This window comes from Oncorhynchus nerka, linkage group LG8 (assembly GCF_034236695.1).
Source record: "Oncorhynchus nerka isolate Pitt River linkage group LG8, Oner_Uvic_2.0, whole genome shotgun sequence".
NCBI classification, from domain to species: domain Eukaryota; kingdom Metazoa; phylum Chordata; class Actinopteri; order Salmoniformes; family Salmonidae; genus Oncorhynchus; species Oncorhynchus nerka.
Genome location: NC_088403.1, coordinates 14253518 through 14280309, shown reverse-complemented (window position 1 = coordinate 14280309; position 26792 = coordinate 14253518). Strand labels below are relative to the sequence as shown.

At 43.6% G+C, this 26792-nt stretch overlaps 1 protein-coding gene across 1 annotated transcript in view; it reads right to left on the bottom strand.

Annotated features, from left to right (window-relative positions):
• LOC135573032 (N-acylneuraminate cytidylyltransferase-like) overlaps positions 1-23627 on the bottom strand; it is a 29498-nt gene extending 5871 nt beyond the window's left edge. Inside the window, exons 1-7 of the mRNA XM_065022094.1 lie at positions 23043-23627; positions 19527-19669; positions 18474-18629; positions 14284-14414; positions 13814-13908; positions 13300-13471; positions 1185-1350 (exon numbers count right to left, since the gene is read on the bottom strand). Of these exons, the coding sequence (XP_064878166.1) occupies positions 1185-1350; positions 13300-13471; positions 13814-13908; positions 14284-14414; positions 18474-18629; positions 19527-19669; positions 23043-23263 (1084 nt within the window). The 5' untranslated portion in view covers positions 23264-23627. The remainder of the gene's footprint in view (positions 1-1184; positions 1351-13299; positions 13472-13813; positions 13909-14283; positions 14415-18473; positions 18630-19526; positions 19670-23042) is intronic.
• Between the last annotated feature and the right edge of the window lie 3165 nt (positions 23628-26792).

The following is a 26792-nucleotide window of genomic DNA, read 5'->3' as shown; positions in this document are numbered from 1 at the left end:
AAAATGGTTGACGAAGTCATCTGCAGAGAGGGAGGAGGGGGAGGGGAGGAGGATTCAAGAGGGAGGAGAAGGTGGCAAGAGCTTCCTAGGGTTAGAGGCAGATGCTTGGAATTTAGAGTGGTAGAAAGTGGCTTTAGCAGCAGAGACAGAGGAGGAAAATGTAGAGAGGAGGGAGTGAAAGGATGCCAGGTCTGCAGGGAGGCGAGTTTTCCTCCATTTCCGCTCGGCTGCCCGGAGCCCTGTTCTGTGAGCTCGCAATGAGTCGTCGAGCCACGGAGCGGGAAGGGAGGACCGAGCCGGCCTGGAGGATAGGGACATAGAGAGTCAAAGGATGCAGAAAGGGAGGAGAGGAGGGTTGAGGAGGCAGAATCAGGAGATAGGTTGGAGAAGGTTTGAGCAGAGGGAAGAGATGATAGGATGGAAGAGGAGAGAGAAGCGGGGGAGAGAGAGCGAAGGTTGGGACGGCGCGATACCATCCGAGTAGGGGCAGTGTGGGAAGTGTTGGATGAGAGCGAGAGGGAAAAGGATACAAGGTAGTGGTCGGAGACTTGGAGGGGAGTTGCAATGAGGTTAGTGGAGGAACAGCATCTAGTAAAGATGAGGTCGAGCGTATTGCCTGCCTTGTGAGTAGGGGGGGAAGGTGAGAGGGTGAGGTCAAAAGAGGAGAGGAGTGGAAAGAAGGAGGCAGAGAGGAATGAGTCAAAGGTAGACGTGGGGAGGTTAAAGTCGCCCAGAACTGTGAGAGGTGAGCCGTCCTCAGGAAAGGAGCTTATCAAGGCATCAAGCTCATTGATGAACTCTCCGAGGGAACCTGGAGGGCGATAAATGATAAGGATGTTAAGCTTGAAAGGGCTGGTAACTGTGACAGCATGGAATTCAAAGGAGGCGATAGACAGATGGGTAAGGGGAGAAAGAGAGAATGACCACTTGGGAGAGATGAGGATGTGACAAAATAACATTTGATTTGATTTCCATCTCAGAAGGGCTCCAAATAAAGACCTTCATAGGTTTTGATTGACATGAATGCAAAAGTATTACTCAAAATAGAATGCTAAGATTCCACTATATTACAAACTGTACTATAAAACTAAAATGAATTAGTAATAGTGAAAATGAATTAGTAATAGCAGTTGTAGCAGTAGTAGTCGTAGTAAATTGTTAAATGAAAAGAACAGTGTGTTTACCCATATAGGCGACCTCCTTCCAGTCCAGATCCCTGTTGTCCATCATGGCTGTGACCTCACCCTGGATGTCCTTACCCAGCTGCCTGACCTCGCAGCCTGTCCTCTGGGATAGATTGTCAGCCAGGGCCTTGGTCACAGGGTCCTCACCGGACGAGATCAAGATCACCTGGAGGAGACAGAATAAAACAAATGTCTAGGCTCTGTGTTTTGTATGGGAGCTCTGTTTTGTATGGGAGCTCTGTTTTGTATGGGAGCTCTGTTTTGTATGGAAGCTCTGTTTTGTATGGAAGCTCTGTTTTGTATGGAAGCTCTGTTTTGTATGGAAGCTCTGTTTTGTATGGAAGCTCTGTTTTGTATGGGAGCTCTGTTTTGTATGGGAGCTCTGTTTTGTATGGAAGCTCTGTTTTGTATGGAAGCTCTGTTTTGTATGGGAGCTCTGTTTTGTATGGGAGCTCTGTTTTGTATGGGAGCTCTGTTTTGTATGAGAGCTCTGTTTTGTATGAGAGCTCTGTTTTGTATGGAAGCTCTGTTTTGTATGGAAGCTCTGTTTTGTATGGAAGCTCTGTTTTGTATGGAAGCTCTGTTCTTTATGGAAGCTCTGTTCTTTATGGAAGCTCTGTTCTTTATGGAAGCTCTGTTCTTTATGGAAGCTCTGTTCTTTATGGAAGCTCTGTTCTATGTATTGTACAGACTGAGTGTAAGGAGGAAATATCAGTTCATATTCAGTTCAGAGTGATTAACACAATGTTTAACATACAGTATTTAGAGTTCTGTAATACAAATCATTCCCAGTGTTCTGTTTGTGACATTCAAGGTGCAGGTTGATGGTCACTAGACTTGATAGTGAATGTTATGGATTATTGTCTTATCTGTTGATAGTGATTGACACCAGACTGGATGTACAAGGTCTGAGGACACACTGATTATTCACTGTTGTATTGTATTGCCATTGTGTGTGAACTCGGTTGATTCTGTAGCAGCTGGACAAGTCACTGCCTTTTGTTTTGTCTTCCTACAAGCCTCCGGGCTGGTGTTTATCTGGTGCTGTCTGATTAGGATATAAAGGGTCTGTCTCCAAGAGGCTGGTGTTTACAGAACATTTGGTGCTGTATGATTAGGAAATAAAGGGTCTGTCTCCAAGAGGCTGGTGTTTACAGAACATGTGGTGCTGTCTGATTAGGAAATAAAGGGTCTGTCTCCAAGAGGCTGGTGTTTACAGAACATGTGGTGCTGTCTGATTAGGATATAAAGGGTCTGTCTCCAAGAGGCTGGTGTTTACAGAACATTTGGTGCTGTCTGATTAGGATATAAAGGGTCTGTCTCCAAGAGGCTGGTGTTTACAGAACATGTGGTGCTGTCTGATTAGGATATAAAGGGCCTGTCTCCAAGAGGCTGGTGTTTATAGAACATTTGGTGCTGTCTGATTAGGATATAAAGGGTCTGTCTCCAAGAGGCTGGTGTTTACAGAACATGTGGTGCTGTCTGATTAGGATATAAAGGGGCTGTCTCCAAGAGGCTGGTGTTTACAGAACATGTGGTGCTGTCTGATTAGGATATAAAGGGCCTGTCTCCAAGAGGCTGGTGTTTACAGAACATTTGGTGCTGTCTGATTAGGATATAAAGGGTATGTCTCCAAGAGGCTGGTGTTTACAGAACATTTGGTGCTGTCTGATTAGGATATAAAGGGTCTGTCTCCAAGAGGCTGGTGTTTACAGAACATTTGGTGCTGTCTGATTAGGATATAAAGGGTCCGTCTCCAAGAGGCTGGTGTTTACAGAACATGTGGTGCTGTCTGATTATGATATAAAGGGCCCGTCTCCAAGAGGCTGGTGTTTACAGAACATGTGGTGCTGTCTGATTAGGATATAAAGGGCCTGTCTCCAAGAGGCTGGTGTTTACAGAACATGTGGTGCTGTCTGATTAGGATATAAAGGGTCTGTCTCCAAGAGGCTGGTGTTTACAGAACATTTGGTGCTGTCTGATTAGGATATAAAGGGTCTGTCTCCAAGAGGCTGGTGTTTACAGAACATTTGGTGCTGTCTGATTAGGATATAAAGGGTCTGTCTCCAAGAGGCTGGTGTTTACAGAACATGTGGTGCTGTCTGATTAGGATATAAAGGGTCTGTCTCCAAGAGGCTGGTGTTTACAGAACATGTGGTGCTGTCTGATTAGGATATAAAGGGTCTGTCTCCAAGAGGCTGGTGTTTACAGAACATGTGGTGCTGTATGATTAGGATATAAAGGGTCTGTCTCCCTGTTGCAACTTGTAATAAACCAGAAAGATTTCTGATTGACTGCTCTCTTTTTTGTTCACCTGGAAATTCATATTACACCATAGACATTACAACATAGACATTACAACATAGACATTACACCATAGACATTACACCATAGACAATACGACATAGACATTACACCATAGACAATACAACCTAGACATTACAACATAGACAATACAACATAGACATTACAACATAGACATTACAACATAGACAATACAACCTAGACAATACAACCTAGACAATACAACATAGACATTACATTAATTTGTGGTAGCAGTCGTTGTAAAAAATAAAGTAACACCTGTCTGTCACTGTTTGATCTTTTAAAACACAATGAATGAATCACCAGTAGTCATCTCATTACCTTTGTATCTCCACTCCCTCTCTCTGCAGTGTGTGTGTTCTATATGTTCTGTATCTGTACCTCCACCCCTCTCTCTGCAGTGTGTGTGTTCTATATGTTCTGTATCTGTACCTCCACTCCCCTCTCTCTGCAGTGTGTGTGTTCTATATGTTCTGTATCTGTACCTCCACTCCCTCTCTCTGCAGTGTGTGTGTTTCTATATGTTCTGTATCTGTACCTCCACCCCTCTCTCTGCAGTGTGTGTGTTCTATATGTTCTGTATCTGTACCTCCACCCCTCTCTCTGCAGTGTGTGTGTTCTATATGTACAGTATCTGTACCTCCACTCCCTCTCTCTGCAGTGTGTGTGTTCTATATGTACAGTATCTGTACCTCCACTCCCTCTCTCTGCAGTGTGTGTGTTCTATATGTACAGTATCTGTACCTCCACCCCTCTCTCTGCAGTGTGTGTGTTCTATATGTACAGTATCTGTACCTCCACTCCTCTCTCTGCAGTGTGTGTGTTCTATATGTTCTGTATCTGTACCTCCACCCCTCTCTCTGCAGTGTGTGTGTTCTATATGTACAGTATCTGTACCTCCACTCCCTCTCTCTGCAGTGTGTGTGTTCTACATGTTCTGTATCTGTATCTCCACTCCCTCTCTCTGCAGTGTGTGTGTTCTATATGTTCTGTATCTGTACCTCCACTCCCTCTCTCTGCAGTGTGTGTGTTCTATATGTTCTGTATCTGTACCTCCACTCCCTCTCTCTAGAGTGTGTGTGTTCTATATGTTCTGTATCTGTACCTCCACCCCCTCTCTCTGCAGTGTGTGTGTTCTATATGTACAGTATCTGTACCTCCACCCCCTCTCTCTGCAGTGTGTGTGTTCTATATGTTCTGTATCTCCACCCCCTCTCTCTGCAGTGTGTGTGTTCTATATGTTCTGTATCTGTACCTCCACTCCCTCTCTCTGCAGTGTGTGTGTTCTATATGTTCTGTATCTGTACCTCCACCCCCTCTCTCTGCAGTGTGTGTGTTCTATATGTACAGTATCTGTACCTCCACTCCCTCTCTCTGCAGTGTGTGTGTTCTATATGTACAGTATCTGTACCTCCACTCCCTCTCTCTGCAGTGTGTGTTCTATATGTACAGTATCTGTACCTCCACCCCCTCTCTCTGCAGTGTGTGTGTTCTATATGTACAGTATCTGTACCTCCACTCCCTCTCTCTGCAGTGTGTGTGTTCTACATGTTCTGTATCTGTACCTCCACCCCCTCTCTCTGCAGTGTGTGTGTTCTATATGTACAGTATCTGTACCTCCACTCCCTCTCTCTGCAGTGTGTGTTCTACATGTTCTGTATCTGTATCTCCACTCCCTCTCTCTGCAGTGTGTGTGTTCTATATGTACAGTATCTGTACCTCCACTCCCTCTCTCTGCAGTGTGTTCTACATGTACAGTATCTGTACCTCCACCCCCTCTCTTTGCAGTGTGTTCTACATGTACAGTATCTGTACCTCCACCCCCTCTCTCTGCAGTGTGTTCTATATGTACAGTATCTGTACCTCTACTCCCTCTCTCTGCAGTGTGTGTGTTCTATATGTACAGTATCTATACCTCCACCCCCTCTCTCTGCAGTGTGTGTGTTCTGTATGTTCTATATGTACAGTATCTATACCTCCACTCCCTCTCTCTGCAGTGTGTGTGTTCTATATGTACAGTATCTGTACCTCCACCCCCTCTCTCTGCAGTGTGTGTGTTCTATATGTACAGTATCTATACCTCCACCCCCTCTCTCTGCAGTGTGTGTGTTCTACATGTTCTGTATCTGTACCTCCACTCCCTCTCTCTGCAGTGTGTGTGTTCTATATGTACAGTATCTGTACCTCCACTCCCTCTCTCTGCAGTGTGTGTGTTCTATATGTACAGTATCTGTACCTCCACTCCCTCTCTCTGCAGTGTGTGTGTTCTATATGTACAGTATCTGTACCTCCACCCCTCTCTCTGCAGTGTGTGTGTTCTATATGTACAGTATCTATACCTCCACCCCTCTCTCTGCAGTGTGTGTGTTCTGTATGTTCTATATGTACCTCCACTCCCTCTCTGCAGTGTGTGTTCTATATGTACAGTATCTGTACCTCCACTCCCTCTCTCTGCAGTGTGTGTGTTCTATATGTACAGTATCTGTACCTCCACCCCCTCTCTCTGCAGTGTGTGTGTTCTATATGTACAGTATCTGTACCTCCACCCCCTCTCTCTGCAGTGTGTGTGTGTTCTATATGTTCTATATGTTCTGTATCTGTACCTCCACCCCTCTCTCTGCAGTGTGTGTTCTGTATGTTCTATATGTACAGTATCTGTACCTCCACCCCTCTCTCTGCAGTGTGTGTTCTATATGTACAGTATCTGTACCTCCACCCCTCTCTCTGCAGTGTGTGTGTTCTATATGTACAGTATCTATACCTCCACCCCTCTCTCTGCAGTGTGTGTGTTCTGTATGTTCTATATGTACCTCCACTCCCTCTCTGCAGTGTGTGTGTTCTATATGTACAGTATCTGTACCTCCACCCCCTCTCTCTGCAGTGTGTGTGTTCTATATGTACAGTATCTGTACCTCCACCCTCTCTGCAGTGTGTGTGTTCTATATGTACAGTATCTGTACCTCCACCCCTCTCTGCAGTGTGTGTGTTCTATATGTTCTATATGTTCTGTATCTGTACCTCCACCCCCTCTCTCTGCAGTGTGTGTGTTCTGTATGTTCTATATGTACAGTATCTGTACCTCCACCCCCTCTCTCTGCAGTGTGTGTGTTCTATATGTACAGTATCTGTACCTTCACTCCCTCTCTCTGCAGTGTGTGTGTTCTATATGTTCTGTATCTGTACCTCCACTCCCTCTCTCTGCAGTGTGTGTGTTCTATATGTTCTGTATCTGTACCTCCACTCCCTCTCTCTGCAGTGTGTGTGTGTTCTATATGTTCTATATGTTCTGTATCTGCACCTCTACTCCCTCTCTCTGCAGTGTGTGTTCTATATGTACAGTATCTGTACCTCCACTCCCTCTCTCTGCAGTGTGTGTGTTCTATATGTTCTGTATCTGTACCTCCACCCCCTCTCTCTGCAGTGTGTGTGTTCTATATGTTCTGTATCTGTACCTCCACTCCCTCTCTCTGCAGTGTGTGTGTTCTATATGTTCTGTATCTGTACCTCCACTCCCTCTCTCTGCAGTGTGTGTGTTCTATATGTTCTGTATCTGTACCTCCACCCCCTCTCTCTGCAGTGTGTGTGTTCTATATGTACAGTATCTGTACCTCCACTCCCTCTCTCTGCAGTGTGTGTGTTCTATATGTACAGTATCTGTACCTCCACCCCTCTCTGCAGTGTGTGTGTTCTATATGTACAGTATCTGTACCTCCACCCCTCTCTGCAGTGTGTGTGTTCTATATGTACAGTATCTGTACCTCCACCCCCTCTCTCTGCAGTGTGTGTGTTCTATATGTTCTATATGTTCTGTATCTGTACCTCCACCCCCTCTCTCTGCAGTGTGTGTGTTCTGTATGTTCTATATGTACAGTATCTGTACCTTCACCCCCTCTCTGCAGTGTGTGTGTTCTATATGTACAGTATCTGTACCTCCACTCCTCTCTCTGCAGTGTGTGTGTTCTATATGTTCTGTATCTGTACCTCCACTCCCTCTCTCTGCAGTGTGTGTGTTCTATATGTTCTGTATCTGTACCTCCACTCCTCTCTGCAGTGTGTGTGTGTTCTATATGTTCTATATGTTCTGTATCTGCACCTCTACTCCCCTCTCTGCAGTGTGTGTTCTATATGTACAGTATCTGTACCTCAACTCCCTCTCTGCAGTGTGTGTGTTCTATATGTTCTGTATCTGTACCTCCACCCCTCTCTCTGCAGTGTGTGTGTTCTATATGTTCTGTATCTGTACCTCCACTCCCTCTCTCTGCAGTGTGTGTGTTCTATATGTTCTGTATCTGTACCTCCACCCCCTCTCTCTGCAGTGTGTGTGTTCTATATGTACAGTATCTGTACCTCCACCCCCTCTCTCTGCAGTGTGTGTGTTCTATATGTACAGTATCTGTACCTCCACCCCCTCTCTCTGCAGTGTGTGTGTTCTATATGTTCTATATGTTCTGTATCTGTACCTCCACCCCCTCTCTCTGCAGTGTGTGTGTTCTGTATGTTCTATATGTACAGTATCTGTACCTCCACCCCCTCTCTCTGCAGTGTGTGTGTTCTATATGTACAGTATCTGTACCTTCACTCCCTCTCTCTGCAGTGTGTGTGTTCTATATGTTCTGTATCTGTACCTCCACTCCCTCTCTCTGCAGTGTGTGTGTTCTATATGTTCTGTATCTGTACCTCCACTCCCTCTCTCTGCAGTGTGTGTGTGTTCTATATGTTCTATATGTTCTGTATCTGCACCTCTACTCCCTCTCTCTGCAGTGTGTGTTCTATATGTACAGTATCTGTACCTCCACTCCCTCTCTCTGCAGTGTGTGTGTTCTATATGTTCTGTATCTGTACCTCCACTCCCTCTCTGCAGTGTGTGTTTCTATATGTTCTGTATCTGTACCTCCACCCCTCTCTCTGCAGTGTGTGTGTTCTATATGTACAGTATCTGTACCTCCACTCCCTCTCTCTGCAGTGTGTGTGTTCTATATGTACAGTATCTGTACCTCCACTCCCTCTCTCTGCAGTGTGTGTTCTATATGTACAGTATCTGTACCTCCACCCCCTCTCTCTGCAGTGTGTGTGTTCTATATGTACAGTATCTGTACCTCCACTCCCTCTCTCTGCAGTGTGTGTGTTCTACATGTTCTGTATCTGTACCTCCACCCCCTCTCTCTGCAGTGTGTGTGTTCTATATGTACAGTATCTGTACCTCCACTCCCTCTCTCTGCAGTGTGTGTTCTACATGTTCTGTATCTGTATCTCCACTCCCTCTCTCTGCAGTGTGTGTGTTCTATATGTACAGTATCTGTACCTCCACTCCCTCTCTCTGCAGTGTGTTCTACATGTACAGTATCTGTACCTCCACCCCCTCTCTTTGCAGTGTGTTCTACATGTACAGTATCTGTACCTCCACCCCCTCTCTCTGCAGTGTGTTCTATATGTACAGTATCTGTATCTACTCCCTCTCTCTGCAGTGTGTGTGTTCTATATGTACAGTATCTATACCTCCACCCCCTCTCTCTGCAGTGTGTGTGTTCTGTATGTTCTATATGTACAGTATCTATACCTCCACTCCCTCTCTCTGCAGTGTGTGTGTTCTATATGTACAGTATCTGTACCTCCACCCCCTCTCTCTGCAGTGTGTGTGTTCTATATGTACAGTATCTGTACCTCCACCCCTCTCTCTGCAGTGTGTGTGTTCTACATGTTCTGTATCTGTACCTCCACTCCCTCTCTCTGCAGTGTGTGTGTTCTATATGTACAGTATCTGTACCTCCACTCCCTCTCTCTGCAGTGTGTGTGTTCTATATGTACAGTATCTGTACCTCCACTCCCTCTCTCTGCAGTGTGTGTGTTCTATATGTACAGTATCTGTACCTCCACCCCTCTCTCTGCAGTGTGTGTGTTCTATATGTACAGTATCTGTACCTCCACCCCTCTCTCTGCAGTGTGTGTGTTCTGTATGTTCTATATGTACCTCCACTCCCTCTCTCTGCAGTGTGTGTGTTCTATATGTACAGTATCTGTACCTCCACTCCCTCTCTCTGCAGTGTGTGTGTTCTATATGTACAGTATCTGTACCTCCACCCCCTCTCTCTGCAGTGTGTGTGTTCTATATGTACAGTATCTGTACCTCCACCCCCTCTCTCTGCAGTGTGTGTGTTCTATATGTTCTATATGTTCTGTATCTGTACCTCCACCCCCTCTCTCTGCAGTGTGTGTGTTCTGTATGTTCTATATGTACAGTATCTGTACCTCCACCCCCTCTCTCTGCAGTGTGTGTGTTCTATATGTACAGTATCTGTACCTCCACCCCCTCTCTCTGCAGTGTGTGTGTTCTATATGTACAGTATCTATACCTCCACCCCCTCTCTCTGCAGTGTGTGTGTTCTGTATGTTCTATATGTACCTCCACTCCCTCTCTCTGCAGTGTGTGTGTTCTATATGTACAGTATCTGTACCTCCACCCCTCTCTCTGCAGTGTGTGTGTTCTATATGTACAGTATCTGTACCTCCACCCCCTCTCTCTGCAGTGTGTGTGTTCTATATGTACAGTATCTGTACCTCCACCCCCTCTCTCTGCAGTGTGTGTGTTCTATATGTTCTATATGTTCTGTATCTGTACCTCCACCCCCTCTCTCTGCAGTGTGTGTGTTCTGTATGTTCTATATGTACAGTATCTGTACCTCCACCCCCTCTCTCTGCAGTGTGTGTGTTCTATATGTACAGTATCTGTACCTTCACTCCCTCTCTCTGCAGTGTGTGTGTTCTATATGTTCTGTATCTGTACCTCCACTCCCTCTCTCTGCAGTGTGTGTGTTCTATATGTTCTGTATCTGTACCTCCACTCCCTCTCTCTGCAGTGTGTGTGTTCTATATGTTCTATATGTTCTGTATCTGCACCTCCCCCTCTCTCTGCAGTGTGTGTTCTATATGTACAGTATCTGTACCTCCACTCCCTCTCTCTGCAGTGTGTGTGTTCTATATGTTCTGTATCTGTACCTCCACCCCCTCTCTCTGCAGTGTGTGTGTTCTATATGTTCTGTATCTGTACCTCCACTCCCTCTCTCTGCAGTGTGTGTGTTCTATATGTTCTGTATCTGTACCTCCACTCCCTCTCTCTGCAGTGTGTGTGTTCTATATGTTCTGTATCTGTACCTCCACTCCCTCTCTCTGCAGTGTGTGTGTTCTATATGTACAGTATCTGTACCTCCACTCCCTCTCTCTGCAGTGTGTGTGTTCTATATGTACAGTATCTGTACCTCCACCCCCTCTCTCTGCAGTGTGTGTGTTCTATATGTACAGTATCTGTACCTCCACCCCCTCTCTCTGCAGTGTGTGTGTTCTATATGTACAGTATCTGTACCTCCACCCCCTCTCTCTGCAGTGTGTGTGTTCTATATGTTCTATATGTTCTGTATCTGTACCTCCACCCCCTCTCTCTGCAGTGTGTGTGTTCTGTATGTTCTATATGTACAGTATCTGTACCTCCACCCCCTCTCTCTGCAGTGTGTGTGTTCTATATGTACAGTATCTGTACCTCCACTCCCTCTCTCTGCAGTGTGTGTGTTCTATATGTTCTGTATCTGTACCTCCACTCCCTCTCTCTGCAGTGTGTGTGTTCTATATGTTCTGTATCTGTACCTCCACTCCCTCTCTCTGCAGTGTGTGTGTGTTCTATATGTTCTATATGTTCTGTATCTGCACCTCTACTCCCTCTCTCTGCAGTGTGTGTTCTATATGTACAGTATCTGTACCTCAACTCCCTCTCTCTGCAGTGTGTGTGTTCTATATGTTCTGTATCTGTACCTCCACCCCTCTCTGCAGTGTGTGTTCTATATGTTCTGTATCTGTACCTCCACTCCCTCTCTCTGCAGTGTGTGTGTTCTATATGTTCTGTATCTGTACCTCCACCCCCTCTCTCTGCAGTGTGTGTGTTCTATATGTACAGTATCTGTACCTCCACCCCCTCTCTCTGCAGTGTGTGTGTTCTATATGTACAGTATCTGTACCTCCACCCTCTCTCTGCAGTGTGTGTGTTCTATATGTTCTATATGTTCTGTATCTGTACCTCCACCCCTCTCTCTGCAGTGTGTGTGTTCTGTATGTTCTATATGTACAGTATCTGTACCTCCACCCCTCTCTCTGCAGTGTGTGTGTTCTATATGTACAGTATCTGTACCTTCACTCCCTCTCTCTGCAGTGTGTGTGTTCTATATGTTCTGTATCTGTACCTCCACTCCCTCTCTCTGCAGTGTGTGTGTTCTATATGTTCTGTATCTGTACCTCCACTCCCTCTCTCTGCAGTGTGTGTGTGTTCTATATGTTCTATATGTTCTGTATCTGCACCTCTACTCCCTCTGCAGTGTGTGTTCTATATGTACAGTATCTGTACCTCCACTCCCTCTCTCTGCAGTGTGTGTGTTCTATATGTTCTGTATCTGTACCTCCACCCCTCTCTCTGCAGTGTGTGTGTCTATATGTTCTGTATCTGTACCTCCACTCCCTCTCTGCAGTGTGTGTGTTCTATATGTTCTGTATCTGTACCTCCACTCCCTCTCTCTGCAGTGTGTGTGTTCTATATGTTCTGTATCTGTACCTCCACTCCCTCTCTCTGCAGTGTGTGTGTTCTATATGTACAGTATCTGTACCTCCACTCCCTCTCTCTGCAGTGTGTGTGTTCTATATGTACAGTATCTGTACCTCCACCCCTCTCTCTGCAGTGTGTGTGTTCTATATGTACAGTATCTGTACCTCCACCCCCTCTCTCTGCAGTGTGTGTGTTCTATATGTACAGTATCTGTACCTCCACCCCCTCTCTCTGCAGTGTGTGTGTTCTATATGTTCTGTATCTGTACCTCCACCCCCTCTCTCTGCAGTGTGTGTGTTCTGTATGTTCTATATGTACAGTATCTGTACCTCCACCCCCTCTCTCTGCAGTGTGTGTGTTCTATATGTACAGTATCTGTACCTCCACTCCCTCTCTCTGTACTATATGTTCTGTATCTGTACCTCCACCCCTCTCTCTGCAGTGTGTGTGTTCTATATGTTCTGTATCTGTACCTCCACTCCCTCTCTCTGCAGTGTGTGTGTTCTATATGTTCTGTATCTGTACCTCCACTCCCTCTCTCTGCAGTGTGTGTGTGTTCTATATGTTCTATATGTTCTGTATCTGCACCTCTACTCCCTCTCTCTGCAGTGTGTGTTCTATATGTACAGTATCTGTACCTCCACTCCCTCTCTCTGCAGTGTGTGTGTTCTATATGTTCTGTATCTGTACCTCCACCCCCTCTCTCTGCAGTGTGTGTGTTCTATATGTTCTGTATCTGTACCTCCACTCCTCTCTCTCTGCAGTGTGTGTTCTATATGTTCTGTATCTGTACCTCCACTCCCTCTCTCTGCAGTGTGTGTGTTCTATATGTTCTGTATCTGTACCTCCACCCCCTCTCTCTGCAGTGTGTGTGTTCTATATGTTCTGTATCTGTATCTCTACTCCCTCTCTCTGCAGTGTGTGTGTTCTATATGTACAGTATCTGTACCTCCACTCCCTCTCTCTGCAGTGTGTGTGTTCTATATGTTCTGTATCTGTACCTCCACTCCCTCTCTCTGCAGTGTGTGTTCTATATGTACAGTATCTGTACCTCCACTCCCTCTCTCTGCAGTGTGTGTGTTCTATATGTTCTGTATCTGTACCTCCACTCCCTCTCTCTGCAGTGTGTGTGTTCTATATGTACAGTATCTGTACCTCCACTCCCTCTCTCTGCAGTGTGTGTATGTTCTATATGTTCTGTATCTATACCTCCACTCCCTCTCTCTGCAGCATGCGGATACCCATAGTATCTCTGGTGTTGACTGAGACCATCTCCTCTCCAGAGACAGAGATGAGGACGCGGCTGTCAGTCAGACAGCCGGAGACGTTACACAGCAGCAGACGCACCACCTCAGGCTTGTCCAGGCCAAAGTAACCAAACCTGGACAGGAACAACACACACAGGGACAACATTTGGACAACCACTCCTCTGTGTTACAGCATTGTTCATAGTGTTGCTTTACCACAAAATCTAATTATATTTAAAGTGCATTCAAATAAACACTTTCAGAGAGAGAGACAGAGACAGACAGAGACAGACAGAGAGAGAGAGACAGACAGAGAGATAGAGAGATACCTACCTCACTTGCTTTGGCAATGTTAACACATGTTTCCCATGCCAATAAAGCCCTTGAATTGAATTGAATTGAGAGAGAGATGGTTCGGAGTGAATGACTTGAACAGAGAGGGAACTTGAAATTGTAGGTCAGTGATTTCAGACTACCTCAGTACTCTCTGTTCTGCCACGGGCCAGTCGATATCCACATCAATATCCACACTGTACTCTGGCAGCATCTCATAGTAAGCCCACTTCCCCCCCTGAGAAAGACAACAACACAAAGGGCATTTCTATTAGCATTCAAAACACTAGTTAACAATAGAATATCTAGTAGTATCACAGATCAGTCCATCTCTCAGTGTGTATGTTGTTTCTAGTCAGGCTCACATCCACTGAATGAATAAACGTTATCGATCCCCTGAGGGGAATAGGGTTCACCACCAGCAATAGACATACACATCAGGGCCTGTATTCATAAAGCATCTCAGAGTAGGGCTGCTGATCTAGGATCAGGTCCTCCCTGTCCATATAGACGTATTCATAATGATTGAAAAAAGAAAACTGATCCTAGACCAGCACTCCTATCCTGAAACGCTTTGTGACTATGGGCCCTGATGGGGTATAGTGCCAGTTACCTGCAGGCCTCTCTCTATCGTCGCTCTGGTATAAATGTAGAAAGATCCGTTCTCACACAGCTCTCCATCCCAGTCCTGTCTCCGGGGCCTGTTGGATGGATCCAGGTTGAGAGGCTGGGTGGCTACACTACCTGAACAGGAGAGAGAACACATAGTCAATGTTATAGGTTATAACTAGAAACCAGACTACTTCCTGGTCAGGAGAAAAACGAATTTGTCTAAACACCCCTCATCTCTCTATTGTGATACACAGTGATTAGTGGTGGATGGAGTTACTTCAATGTAATGTGCTTGTGAAAGATACTATATTTACAGTTGAAGTCGGAAGTTTACATAAACCTCAGCCAAATACATTTAAACTCACTTTTTCACAATTCCTGACATTTAATCCTAGGAAAAATTCCCTGTTTTAGGTTAGTTAGGATCACCACTTTATTTGTGAAATAAAATGTGAATAATATCAGAATAATAGTAGAGAGAATTATTTCTTTCAGCTTTAATTTCTTTCATCACATTCCCAGTGGGTCAGAAGTTTACATACACTCAATTAGTATCTGGTAGTGTAGAAAAGGCCCATGGAGTTGGTGGAATACTCCTTTAATTCATTGCCATTTACTCAGCTGGGCCAGGGGCGCTTTAATTAGGTCAGGTGGAAATGTCCGACAGATCTCAACTCCATAAAAGGAGGAAATTGCCATCGCCTGATCTCGCTGTTTTCTCTTCCTTAACTCCATCTCATTCAGAAGTTCTGTGCGTCCATGAATCCACGTAAGTCCACCGACTCTGTTACCTTTCATGTTACCTTTCTGAATTATCTGTGGCGATCGGGAGAGTGGGCCATTCAGTTGTTGTTTATAGTTATCACCGCGGGGCGCGGCTTGGAGCGCAGCTTCAAACATATTGTGTAATGTGAATTGTCAAAGATCACGGCCCTACGGATGCTCATAGGCCAATTATACAATCGATATGGTTCATGTGTATTGAAATTAATTATATGTACACATGAAGACTGTTGAAAGCGTGAAATGAGAAACGTCATTGTTTGCTAACTGATTGACTTTGATCATGGGGATTATAGATTGTATAACCATTCACTGTTTGTATTCTCATGATTTATGATAAATAGTTGTGAGCCTAAATGACTCGCGGATGATTACTATTGACTTCTTAATGAACTGGACTGTTGAATTCCCTAATTTATGTTAATAATGAATGATATGATTTGATCTTTGATTATGAATTTGATTGTATACATGTTATTTGTTTCCTTTGTGATGCAGCACAGACTACCCAGTAAATATACCACTTTATGGTTAAAAGAATTCCTGCCTCAGTCTCATACATTCCTCTGTCACCTGACCCGTGACCACCTGTTCACCTTCATTGTCAGTCATCCTACCTGTCCAGCTACCCACACAGATTCCACTAATCTTTCAGGTAGCATTGCCTTTAAATGGTTTAACTTGGGTCAAACGTTTCAGGTAGCCTTCCACAAGCTTCCCACAATAAGTTGGGTGAATTTTGGCCCATTCCTCCTGACAGAGCTGGTGTAACTGAGTCAGGTTTGTAGGCCTCCTTGCTCGCACAAGCTTTTTCAGTTCTGCCCAGAAATGTTCTATGGGATTGAGGTCAGGGCTTTGTGGTGGCCACTGCAAAACCTTGACCATTTTGCCACAACTGTGGAAGTATGCTTGGGGTCATTGTCCATTTGGAAGACCCATTTACGACCAAGCTTTAACTTCCTGACTGACGTCTTGAGATGTTGCTTCAAAATATGCACATTTTCCTACCTCATGATGCCATCTATTTTGTGAAGTGCACCAGTCCCTCCTGCAGCAAAGCAACCCCCACAACATGCTGCTGCCACCCCCGTGCTTCACGGTTGGGATGGTGTTCTTCGTCTTGTAAGCCTCCCCCTTTTTCCTCCAAACATAACGATGGTCATTATGGCCAAACAGTTCTATTTTTGTTTCATCAGACCGGAGGACATTTCTCCAAAAAATACGAGCTTTGTCCCCATGTGCAGTTGCAAACCATAGTCTGGCTTTTGGCGGTTTTGGAGCAGTGGCTTCCTCCTTGCTGAGCGGCCTTACAGGTTATGTTGATATAGGACTCATTTTACTGTGAATATAGATACTTTTGTACCTGTTTCCTCCAGCATCTTCACATGGTCCTTTGCTGTTGTTCTGGGATTGATTTGTACTTTTCGCACCATAGTACGTTCATCTCTAGGAGACAGAACGTGTCTCCTTCCTGAGCGGTATGACGGCTGCGTGGTCCCATGGTGTTTATACTTGCGTACTGTTGTTTGTACAGATGAACATGGTACCTTCAGGCATTTTGAAAATTGCTCCCAAGGATGAACCAGACTTGTGGAGGTCTACAACTTCTTTTCTGAGGTCATGGCTGATTTCTTTAGATTTTCCCATGATGTCAAGCAAAGAGACACTAGTTTGAAGGTAGGCCTTGAAATACATCCACAGGTACACCTCCAATTGACTCAAATGATGTCAATTAGCCTATCAGAAGCTTCTAAAGCCATGACATCATTTTATGGAGTTTTACAAGCTGTTTAAAGGCACAGTCAACTGAGTGTATGTAAACTTCTGACCCAGTGGAATTGTGATTATTTCACTTATAATTCACTCTGTGTGTAAACAATTGTTGGAAAAATTACTTGCCAAAACTAAAGTTTATTAACAAGAAATTTGAGGAGTGGTTGAAAAACGAGTTTTAATGACTCCAACCTAAGTGTATGTAAACTTCCGACTTCAACTGTACATATGTCACGGCCGTCGAAAGAAGTGAACCAAAGTGCAGCGTGGTGCGCGTACATTTTCCTTTTTATTTAAAATGTCAACCAACAAAACAACTGTGAAGCTTACAGGGCTACGATGCCTCTAACAAAGTTAACTACCCACACTGAAAGGAGGGAAAAAAGGCTACCTAAGTATCATTCCCAATCAGAGACAACAATAGACAGCTGTCCCTGATTGAGAACCATACCCGGCCAAAACATAGAAATAAAGAAACATAGAAAACATAACATAGAATGCACACCCCACATCACACCCTGACCTAACCAAATAGAGAAATAAAACGGCTCTCTAAGGTCAAGGAGTGACAACATGTTAGTCATTTAGCAGACGCTCTTATAAACACAATCCATTATCATTGAGCATTAGCATCTTACATCAAGATATGATGGGTAGGTGTTTTCAAACACACAATAGAGTTTTTCCTGGCTCTGGTCACATGGTCAGGACAAACTCCTGACCCTACTTATAAAGTGAGGGACAGTTTTTCCTCAGGCACAGTGTAGTGGAAAATGTTATATGCTGTACACATTGTGTTCTTTCTCAAAGTTGGCATGTTCTGTAAACTGTCTGACAATGAGAATAATTTGTTTTTTGTTATTAAGTTGCGATGTGCTTATGGTTTGTTCACAGGGTTTGAGTCCAGCAGAAGAGGACCTAGATACAAGATAATAACCTCCCTCACTCTCCCACCCTGATACTCATTCCTTGTATTTGTATCTGCTTAGTCGTGCTGAGGGGACTTGTCTGTGCAGCGGTATAAAGGACAAGTGAAGGGACTGACCCTTCAGATCTCCTGACAGACCTGAACATGAAGTTTGTTGGAACCTCTCCAGTTAACTGATAATAACTGTGAGGTCCTAAACATAACACATGACTGTCCCGTACCTCCTTTCTTCACCTCCTGTGAGGTCCTAAACATAACACATGGCTGTCCCGTACCTCCTTTCTTCACCTCCTGTGAGGTCCTAAACATAACACATGGCTGTCCTGTACCTCCTTTCTTCACCTCCTGTGAGGTCCTAAACATAACACATGGCTGTCCTGTACCTCCTTTCTTCACCTCCTGTGAGGTCCTAAACATAACACATGGCTGTCCTGTACCTCCTTTCTTCACCTCCTGTGAGGTCCTAAACATAACACATGGCTGTCCCGTACCTCCTTTCTTCACCTCCTGTGAGGTCCTAAACATAACACATGGCTGTCCCGTACCTCCTTTCTTCACCTCCTGTGAGGTCCTAAACATAACACATGGCTGTCCTGTACCTCCTTTCTTCACCTCCTGTGAGGTCCTAAACATAACACATGGCTGTCCTGTACCTCCTTTCTTCACCTCCTGTGAGGTCCTAAACATAACACATGGCTGTCCCGTACCTCCTTTCTTCACCTCCTGCCAGCGGAAGTGGTGTCGTCGGAACACGGAGAAGACGGACGTGAAGCCCTGCTTGGTGATCATCTCCAGGGCCTCCTTCAGGTGGAAGGGGTGCAGGCAGGGAGACGTGGCCTGGATGTGACAGATCACCTCCACCTCTGGAGGAGGACAACACAACAGATATTTGATTTATCCATTATTTAATCAGGTAGCCACATATGATATGACACATGAATACATCTACATGGTTACTGTTGACATCTGTATCTATGGAGTAGGTCCCACTTCATTTGGATAGCACCCTATTCATGGGTTGTCTATAGCCGCTCTCACACTATCAACAATCTACCACCTGAAACTCTTAATACCAGACGTGCTTCTACATCTGCATTGCTTAGTCTTTGGGGTTTTAGGCTGGGTTTCTGGATAAGCACTTTGTGACTTCTGCTGATGTAAAAAAGGGCTTTATAAAGAAATGTGATTGATTGATTGATTGATTGATTGATATGCAACACTTTCCTAGGGTTGGGATTAGGGTTATGTTATTAGAAATTGAATTAAAAGAAAACAGCATGTGAGCATTATCATGTGAGCAACTGTGCAGGGGGCACAATAACTGTCACTGATTGGCTGGAGAGGGGTGAGTCAGACCACACACCTGGTTTCCCAGACTGGTGTTCTCAGGTTCTGATTAAAAAGCAGGAAGGAAAAACAGCAGCAGGCTCTGCGGCCCTGAAGGTCGTATGTTTCAAGTGTCTCAGAGTTGGAGTGCTGATTTACCTCATAGATCACAACAAATAAAACTACATGGACAGGGGGGACCTGATCCCAGATCAGTATTCCTATTCTGAGATGCTTGATACATGCCGTCCCAGAGCCTTAGCCAAGCTAGCTTGATTCCTCACGCCTCCCTCCTCGTCTCCGTCTCACAGCACATTGGAGCAGAAGATCTGAGGTTCCTCCACTCAGATCTCCTCCTCTACTGCATTTTGAGAAGGAGGCAAGGAGAGAGGACATGAGGAATCAAGGAAATACACTTGACATTCACCCCCTACCTGGGTTTAATCGGGCGAATTCCTGGATGGTGTCAAGAGAGCTGGAGGAGTCTTTGGACACCTCTGGGCTCCTGCGGTGAACCTGAGCTCCCCATGCCTTGGCTACCTTCTCAATGTCATCATGGTCAGTTGATACCCACACACTGGGAGAAAGAACGGAACAAGTTGATTCCTCAGGCTTTGTAACAAGTAGGCTACATCAGTGTAATCCAGTCTTGTGTGGCCGAGCCCAAACCAGGGAGTCCATTCAGAGACTGTACACTAACTTTCAGACAAACAAAATAAGAATCTGACATGGGTATACATATTTATACAACAAACAGTTACTAATGTATAGTTATGACCAGGAGTTAAAGTAGATGTCATTTCTTCCCAGTATGGAACCTCCTATGTGTGAACATGCGTGTACTAAAACAATGCATGGGCCTAACAGGACCGGTTCTGGACGTTCTGCTGCCCTAGGCAAGACAAAAACAATGGCCACTATCCCCCTAACCTAGAATAGTGTAATGCAGGGGTTGGCAATAGGTTTGGCCTTAGCTGAGAAAAAAACTGGCCTAATAGTTGTAGAACAGACCATTATAGAGGTCCCATTCATGATTAAACTACAAATTAAACACATTTTAACACATCTGGTTACTAGGCTATATAATGTCAATAACATATCCTAATATTTTCAATCTGATTACACTGCTAAAATCACTGTCTCTATTAAATTATTTTGTTATTTTCCTTTGTGCCTTGATTGGGGTAAAACAGCTTGCAATCAAGACAAAATGTCACTCAGAAAAAGTTTCAAAAGAAAGGTGGAAATGCAAATAGAAGTGTCAGGGAAGAATGGACAGAGGAATAGGTTTTCTTACCATATTTCTCCAATATCAAACCAGAGTGTAATGTTTGCAACGAAACGGTTACTGTTTGCAAATCATTAAATATTAGACATTATGAATCTAAGCATGGTAGTTTCAAAAGTTACCTTTCCACCCAGACAGAGACCCCACGAAGTAGAAAAATGTCAGCTTTAACTGCTGGCTACTCATCCGTTGCTTAACTCAACAACATAATTGCTTCCCTAAAAGCTGCTGGGTTTAAACATATACTCTTTTCAGAAAGTGAAAAGCTCAATTAATAGGGATAGATTAGCCAAGTATCATTGTTTTGGGGCAGAATAATGTGAGGTGTTTTGTTGGATGTGCGTCTTGGTCAGTTTAGTTCGGGAAATGCCGTCCTGGTCAAAACACCGCTCTAGGTGTGCCGGTGTTGTACCGAAAATCTCCCCCCTGACAGAAATCTCCCCTCTGACAGAATCTCCCCCCTGACAGAAATCTCCCCCCCTGACAGAAATCTCCCCCCCTGACAGAAATCTCCCCCTGACAGAAATCTCCCCCTGACGAAATCTCCCCCTGACAGAAATCTCCCCCTGACAGAAATCTCCCCCTGACAGAATCTCCCCCTGACAGAATCTCCCCCTGACAGAAATCTCCCCCTGACAGAAATCTCCCCTAACAGAATCTCCCCTAACAGAATCTCCCCCTGACAGAATCTCCCCTGACAGAATCTCCCCCCTGACAGAATCTCCCCCCTGCTCGTTCTTCGCTGCTGCGATTTACTTGCTAGTTGAGATTTCTGCTCTTCACTCCGTTGTCAGTTTAGCCTACATTTCACTGATTTTAGTAGGATAAATCATTTTTGTCTGCAGTTTATTTTGTATTAGTCTATAAATAAATCTCTTTGCCAAAATTCGTCATCTCTCCCATGTCTTATTCTACTAGTATGTTTGAAAGTGTAACGATAATAATTCAGCCATAGTTGTTCTGAAATGTTTATTGCTTGTCAACATTTTACTCCCTCCATGTTTAATATAACACACACACATTCATTATTAATTTTGGTTGCCTATCCTGATGTGATGTGCATTCTATAGAAAATATTTGACTCTGGTGTGTACCACAGAAAGTATTTGACTCTGGTGTGTACCACAGAAAGTATTTGACTCTGGTGTGTACCACAGAAAGTATTTGACTCTGGTGTGTACCACAGAAAGTATTTGACTCTGGTGTGTACCACAGAAAGTATTTGACTCTGGTGTGTACCACAGAAAGTATTTGACTCTGATGTGTACCACAGAAAGTATTTGACTCTGATGTGTACCACAGAAAGTATTTGACTCTGATGTGTACCACAGAAAGTATTTGACTCTGATGTGTACCACAGAAAGTATTTGACTCTGATGTGTACCACAGAAAGTATTTGACTCTGATGTGTACCACAGAAAGTATTTGACTCTGATGTGTACCACAGAAAGTATTTGACTCTGATGTGTACCACAGAAAGTATTTGACTCTGATGTGTACCACAGAAAGTATTTGACTCTGATGTGTACCACAGAAAGTATTTGACTCTGATGTGTACCACAGAAAGTATTTGACTCTGATGTGTACAACAGAAAGTATTTGACTCTGATGTGTACCACAGAAAGTATTTGACTCTGATGTGTACCACAGAAAGTATTTGACTCTGATGTGTACCACAGAAAGTATTTGACTCTGATGTGTACCACAGAAAGTATTTGACTCTGATGTGTACCACAGAAAGTATTTGACTCTGATGTGTACCACAGAAAGTATTTGACTCTGATGTGTACCACAGAAAGTATTTGACTCTGATGTGTACCACAGAATGTATTTGACTCTGATGTGTACCACAGAATGTATTTGACTCTGATGTGTACCACAGAAAGTATTTGACTCTGATGTGTACCACAGAAAGTATTTGACTCTGATGTGTACCACAGAAAGTATTTGACTCTGATGTGTACCACAGAAAGTATTTGACTCTGATGTACCACAGAAAGTATTTGACTCTGATGTGTACCACAGAAAGTATTTGACTCTGATGTGTACCACAGAAAGTATTTGACTCTGATGTGTACCACAGAAAGTATTTGACTCCATCCACAAAAGTAAGGACATTAGAAGGGTGGGGGGATCCTGACAGGGGGGAGATTTTCGGCACAACACCAGCCGTGGGTCCTAATCATATAGTTCTACTTAGAATCCCTATTAATTAAATAACATCTCTGTGGGCCTAGTCATAAGGATTTGTCATTTGACTTTTCAAATGTATTACCTTTGGTTGTGTTTATGCCACAATAAGTCATGATGTTTTCATCTGATTGTCAAACAATCATATTCAAATGGCTCCTTTACAAGGCTACCTGCGCACGTTCATCCACCCGCAACATATTTCCAACCTCCAAACAGTGGTGAATGGAAAGAGAGACATCTGTTACACAAAACACCAACAAGTGTATTGACATTTGGCAAGTCTTACTGCACTTTCTCCCCTGGGTATGACAGATGCATCATAAACAGCATCGAATATCACTAATCAACAATAACATGCATTTGGTGCAGCTAACTAAAGTTACTATTAACAAAGGCGTCAGAGCAAGTCCATATACCGTAGCTAGATTAGAAATACATTTGACCAAAATGTTGACTGAATTAACGTTACCTGTCAAACTGTTTGGAGTCCACTGCAGCTCTCAGAACCCATCCGATGAGGGGGACACCGGCGAGCATTTTGATATTCTTCAGGGGGATCCCCTTACTACCTCCCCTCGCCAGGATCAGGGCTGCGATGTGTCTCTTCTCACCGCTGGTTTTAATAACCTTTGCTTTTCTGTCTCTCACATCTTCGATGCCTGATCGCGTTCGTTTTCTTGTAGCGGCCATTGAAAGGATCAGTAGCCGGGTGGGCAGACAATAGTCTTGTAGCGGTAGCGATGGATAGCAGTCGTCTGAAGTATCTAGCACCTTGCTTTCTAACTCACTGTAACTAGCTAGCCACGTACTTAGTTTACATGACCTACTACGGCTTAAATTGTGTGAAGGAAATCCTACAAATGACTTTGGACACAGTAAAAAAAGAGGCGTAGACCTGCTAGCTTTACTCGGAGGTACAACAACGATTCATTTTGATGCGATAGTAACAATTTCAGTTGAACTATTTACTGAATTTACTCTGGTAACGGGTTAACTGGCAAAGTCAAGAAAACGATGATCGCGCTTCAATGAGGGGATTCGATTATCTGATCCGTGTTTCCCGGGTCGGAGGAGTTATAGCGGGTAAAACGTGATTGCATTCATTTTGGAACCGGGCTACCTCCCGGGCGTGAGCCAGGTTCAAATGCCGTGTTCAGGTCCCAGTCGGAACTATGAAACTCTGAAATGTCCGACTTGCAAAATGGTTGAACGTGGCAGGTGTATAACTACAACCAAGTAGCAAGTCGGAAATGTCACGAGTTTCCTTGTTCTGATTAGTATGTGAATGCGGCAAAATCGGCTCAAAACCAGTGACAGGCTAGATAAAGCACGTGGGGGAATGAGTATGATTCTGTGTTTTCACATGCAAAAGTCATTGCTTTTTTATTAAAAATACATTTAAAAAAATGCCTTATCTGCCTTCCCAATGAAAACTGTTCGAAAATTGGAACATATATTTTATGGAAAAGAGATGTATGTTTCTGGAAGATGCATCATGCTACCTTGTTGACATGCCTTTGATGTGCATTTGAATCCCAAACCATACCCTCCCCCGACCAACTCTCTCAATGGGCACTCCACTGTCACGTGTTGCTGACTAAACTCCCAGAGAGTGACTAGGGGATCAATAGAGTACCACAATATGAGTAATAATACCTATAAAACCTAGCGGTCAAACAAGGAAACGGTTCCAATTGTTTTCCCCCCATTCATCTTTCCCATAGGGGATTTAATAAGAAACACTTCAAATAAGGGCTGAGTCAATCACCACCTTCCGGAGACACCTGAAACCCCACCTCTTTAAGGAATACCTAGGATAGGATAAAGTAATCCTTCTCCCCCTCCCCCCTTAAAAGACCTAGATGCACTATTGTAAAGTGGCTGTTCCACTGGATGTCATAAGGTGAAAGCACCAATTTGTAAGTCGCTCTGGATAAGAGCGTCTGCTAAATGACTTAAATGTAAATGTAAATGGCTGTGTTTCATGTAGGCTTACCCTGGCATGACATGTTGATAACCGTGTAAATCTCTCTAGGACAAGGTGACTTTGATCAATATATTCACCTGTATTTACCTCCCAAAAATGAAATGGTAATACTAGCTGGGAATGTGGCTAATCATAAAGAACTACAAATACCATGATGATCTGGACGAGACTGCCAAATCGATTAACTATCTAATGTTAGCTAAATGTAGTCATGAATAAAGTGGCTAAATATCTTTAAATGGACAATTCTGTTAACCATGGACACCACCAGGACATGGCTTTCGGGGCTTTTGCTCTGCTGCTGCTATGGTGTAAAATAAATTGTACCACTTAGTTCATAGAGCTTTGATTAGATGAAGCTTCCAAAGTCATCCAACCATTATAATCAGGGGGGCTGGTGCGCATATTTTTCAAAATGGTGCTATGTCTCCAAGATCACTTAATGATTAATTACTATTTTACATAACAAACCGAATATAATAGCAGGATAATGTCAGGCTACTGTTATAAAAAAACACCATGTCATGTCTTATGACAATGTAGGATGATTGTGCTGAAATGTTTTTTTTTCTTTCTGATGCTGTGGTTGTGTTTAACTCCATCTGCTCTAAAATTAAATTAGTTAGGCCGGTTAGCCACCCTTACATCATTCAGCCATTAAACTGATTGGGATCAAATGGTTGGCGGCATGCAGCATGGCCGTTTCACCTGTAAAATGTGAAGAATTATCATTCACGATTGACACTGATGATGGCCTAATTTAGTGTTCTAGCATTGAAAATATATAAAATGTTCCTTTCGCCACTTACAGTATGTGCAGGCATAGGCAATCATGCAATTTGGATGATGCATTGTATGTATATTCTAATTAACCAATAGGCTTAATTTCGGTACAAACTTTCATTCAGAAATAATAGGGCGCCTAACAAAACACCACTACACCTCTGGTTATAATAAATGTCAAGACGTGTGGTCAACTGTTCGATCCAGCACCGTTTTGATTGGGACAGTCATTTCGCTGCTTTGAGACAAGCATGGGAAATCATCTTGATAAATCAATCAATGTCAGATTTGAGTGTTCACTGAATCTCCGTTTGGATATGTGGTTATAATTAGGCTTGGAAATGTTAGCTAAATTGATGTGAGTGCTCATGATCATTAGTCTCGCAATTTAAAGCAATGCAGATCTTCTCTACACACATTAGGCCCATAGCCTACCTGATAAGCTTCCCTGATGTTTTCTTCAACTTTCCTGATGCATTTCAGTCACTTAGGCTACTGATGCGAATAGACATTTGTACACTTTTCCCATAGGCTATTCGAGTCATTTGACGGATGTTTTTATTGTTTTAAAAGCTCATACGGCCTACATCGTTTCAATAACAATATAGATATTGGCTTCATTGATTTACTGAATTTATTATCGTAATTGTAGGCTACTTGTTGATAGATTATTAACGTAAATATTATTTTAACAGTAGGCCTAACACACAATAATCTCATATGGGGTTACTGACCACAATCAATTGAATGAATAATAAGAAGGGTTGATTAATTTATTTGGCCTTGGAAGAAAACATAGCGCTGCAGGAAGGGATGCTGGAATTGCTGCAGATAAATTGAAATACATTTGCCAAATTAAATAATTACTCCTCTATAAATAAATTAAATCATTGCAAATACTACACCATCATAATTTAGCCACAGAGGATCAAAAGCTTATTGCTTTAGATTGTGTTTTGTTTGTCACATTATGAGCGCATAGGCCGAGTCTACAGTCAGGAATCCTGCAATTGGGCATCTCGCTCGGAAAATATAAAACAGCTGATTGTTGAGTTGTGGCTGTCAATGAACAGCATGCAGCAGCTAGAAGGTATTTCGCAATATTTCAAAATACAATCGCGGGAAAAATCTGTTTGAATAGCTGAGTGCCACTGGAACGTTGGTGGACTATAATTTCCTACTCATATTATAGGTGTAAAATCTGTCTATCCACTCTTTTCATTGGCCTATGCTATTGGTTGCATTTAAGACATGGGTCGTTCGTTTTGTTGATCGCAGTCTGTAAATGTCAGAGTAGCTTGTCATTTCGATCATTTGTGTGGTATAAAGAAATATTGTATTGTAATGTCTCCAGTCATGTAGAATTGCAGGAAAGGATTTTAGAAAAGGCTATTTTTTTCTCGGGCCCGCAAACCCCTCAGCCCCGAATTTTATGAATCTCTGGTGACG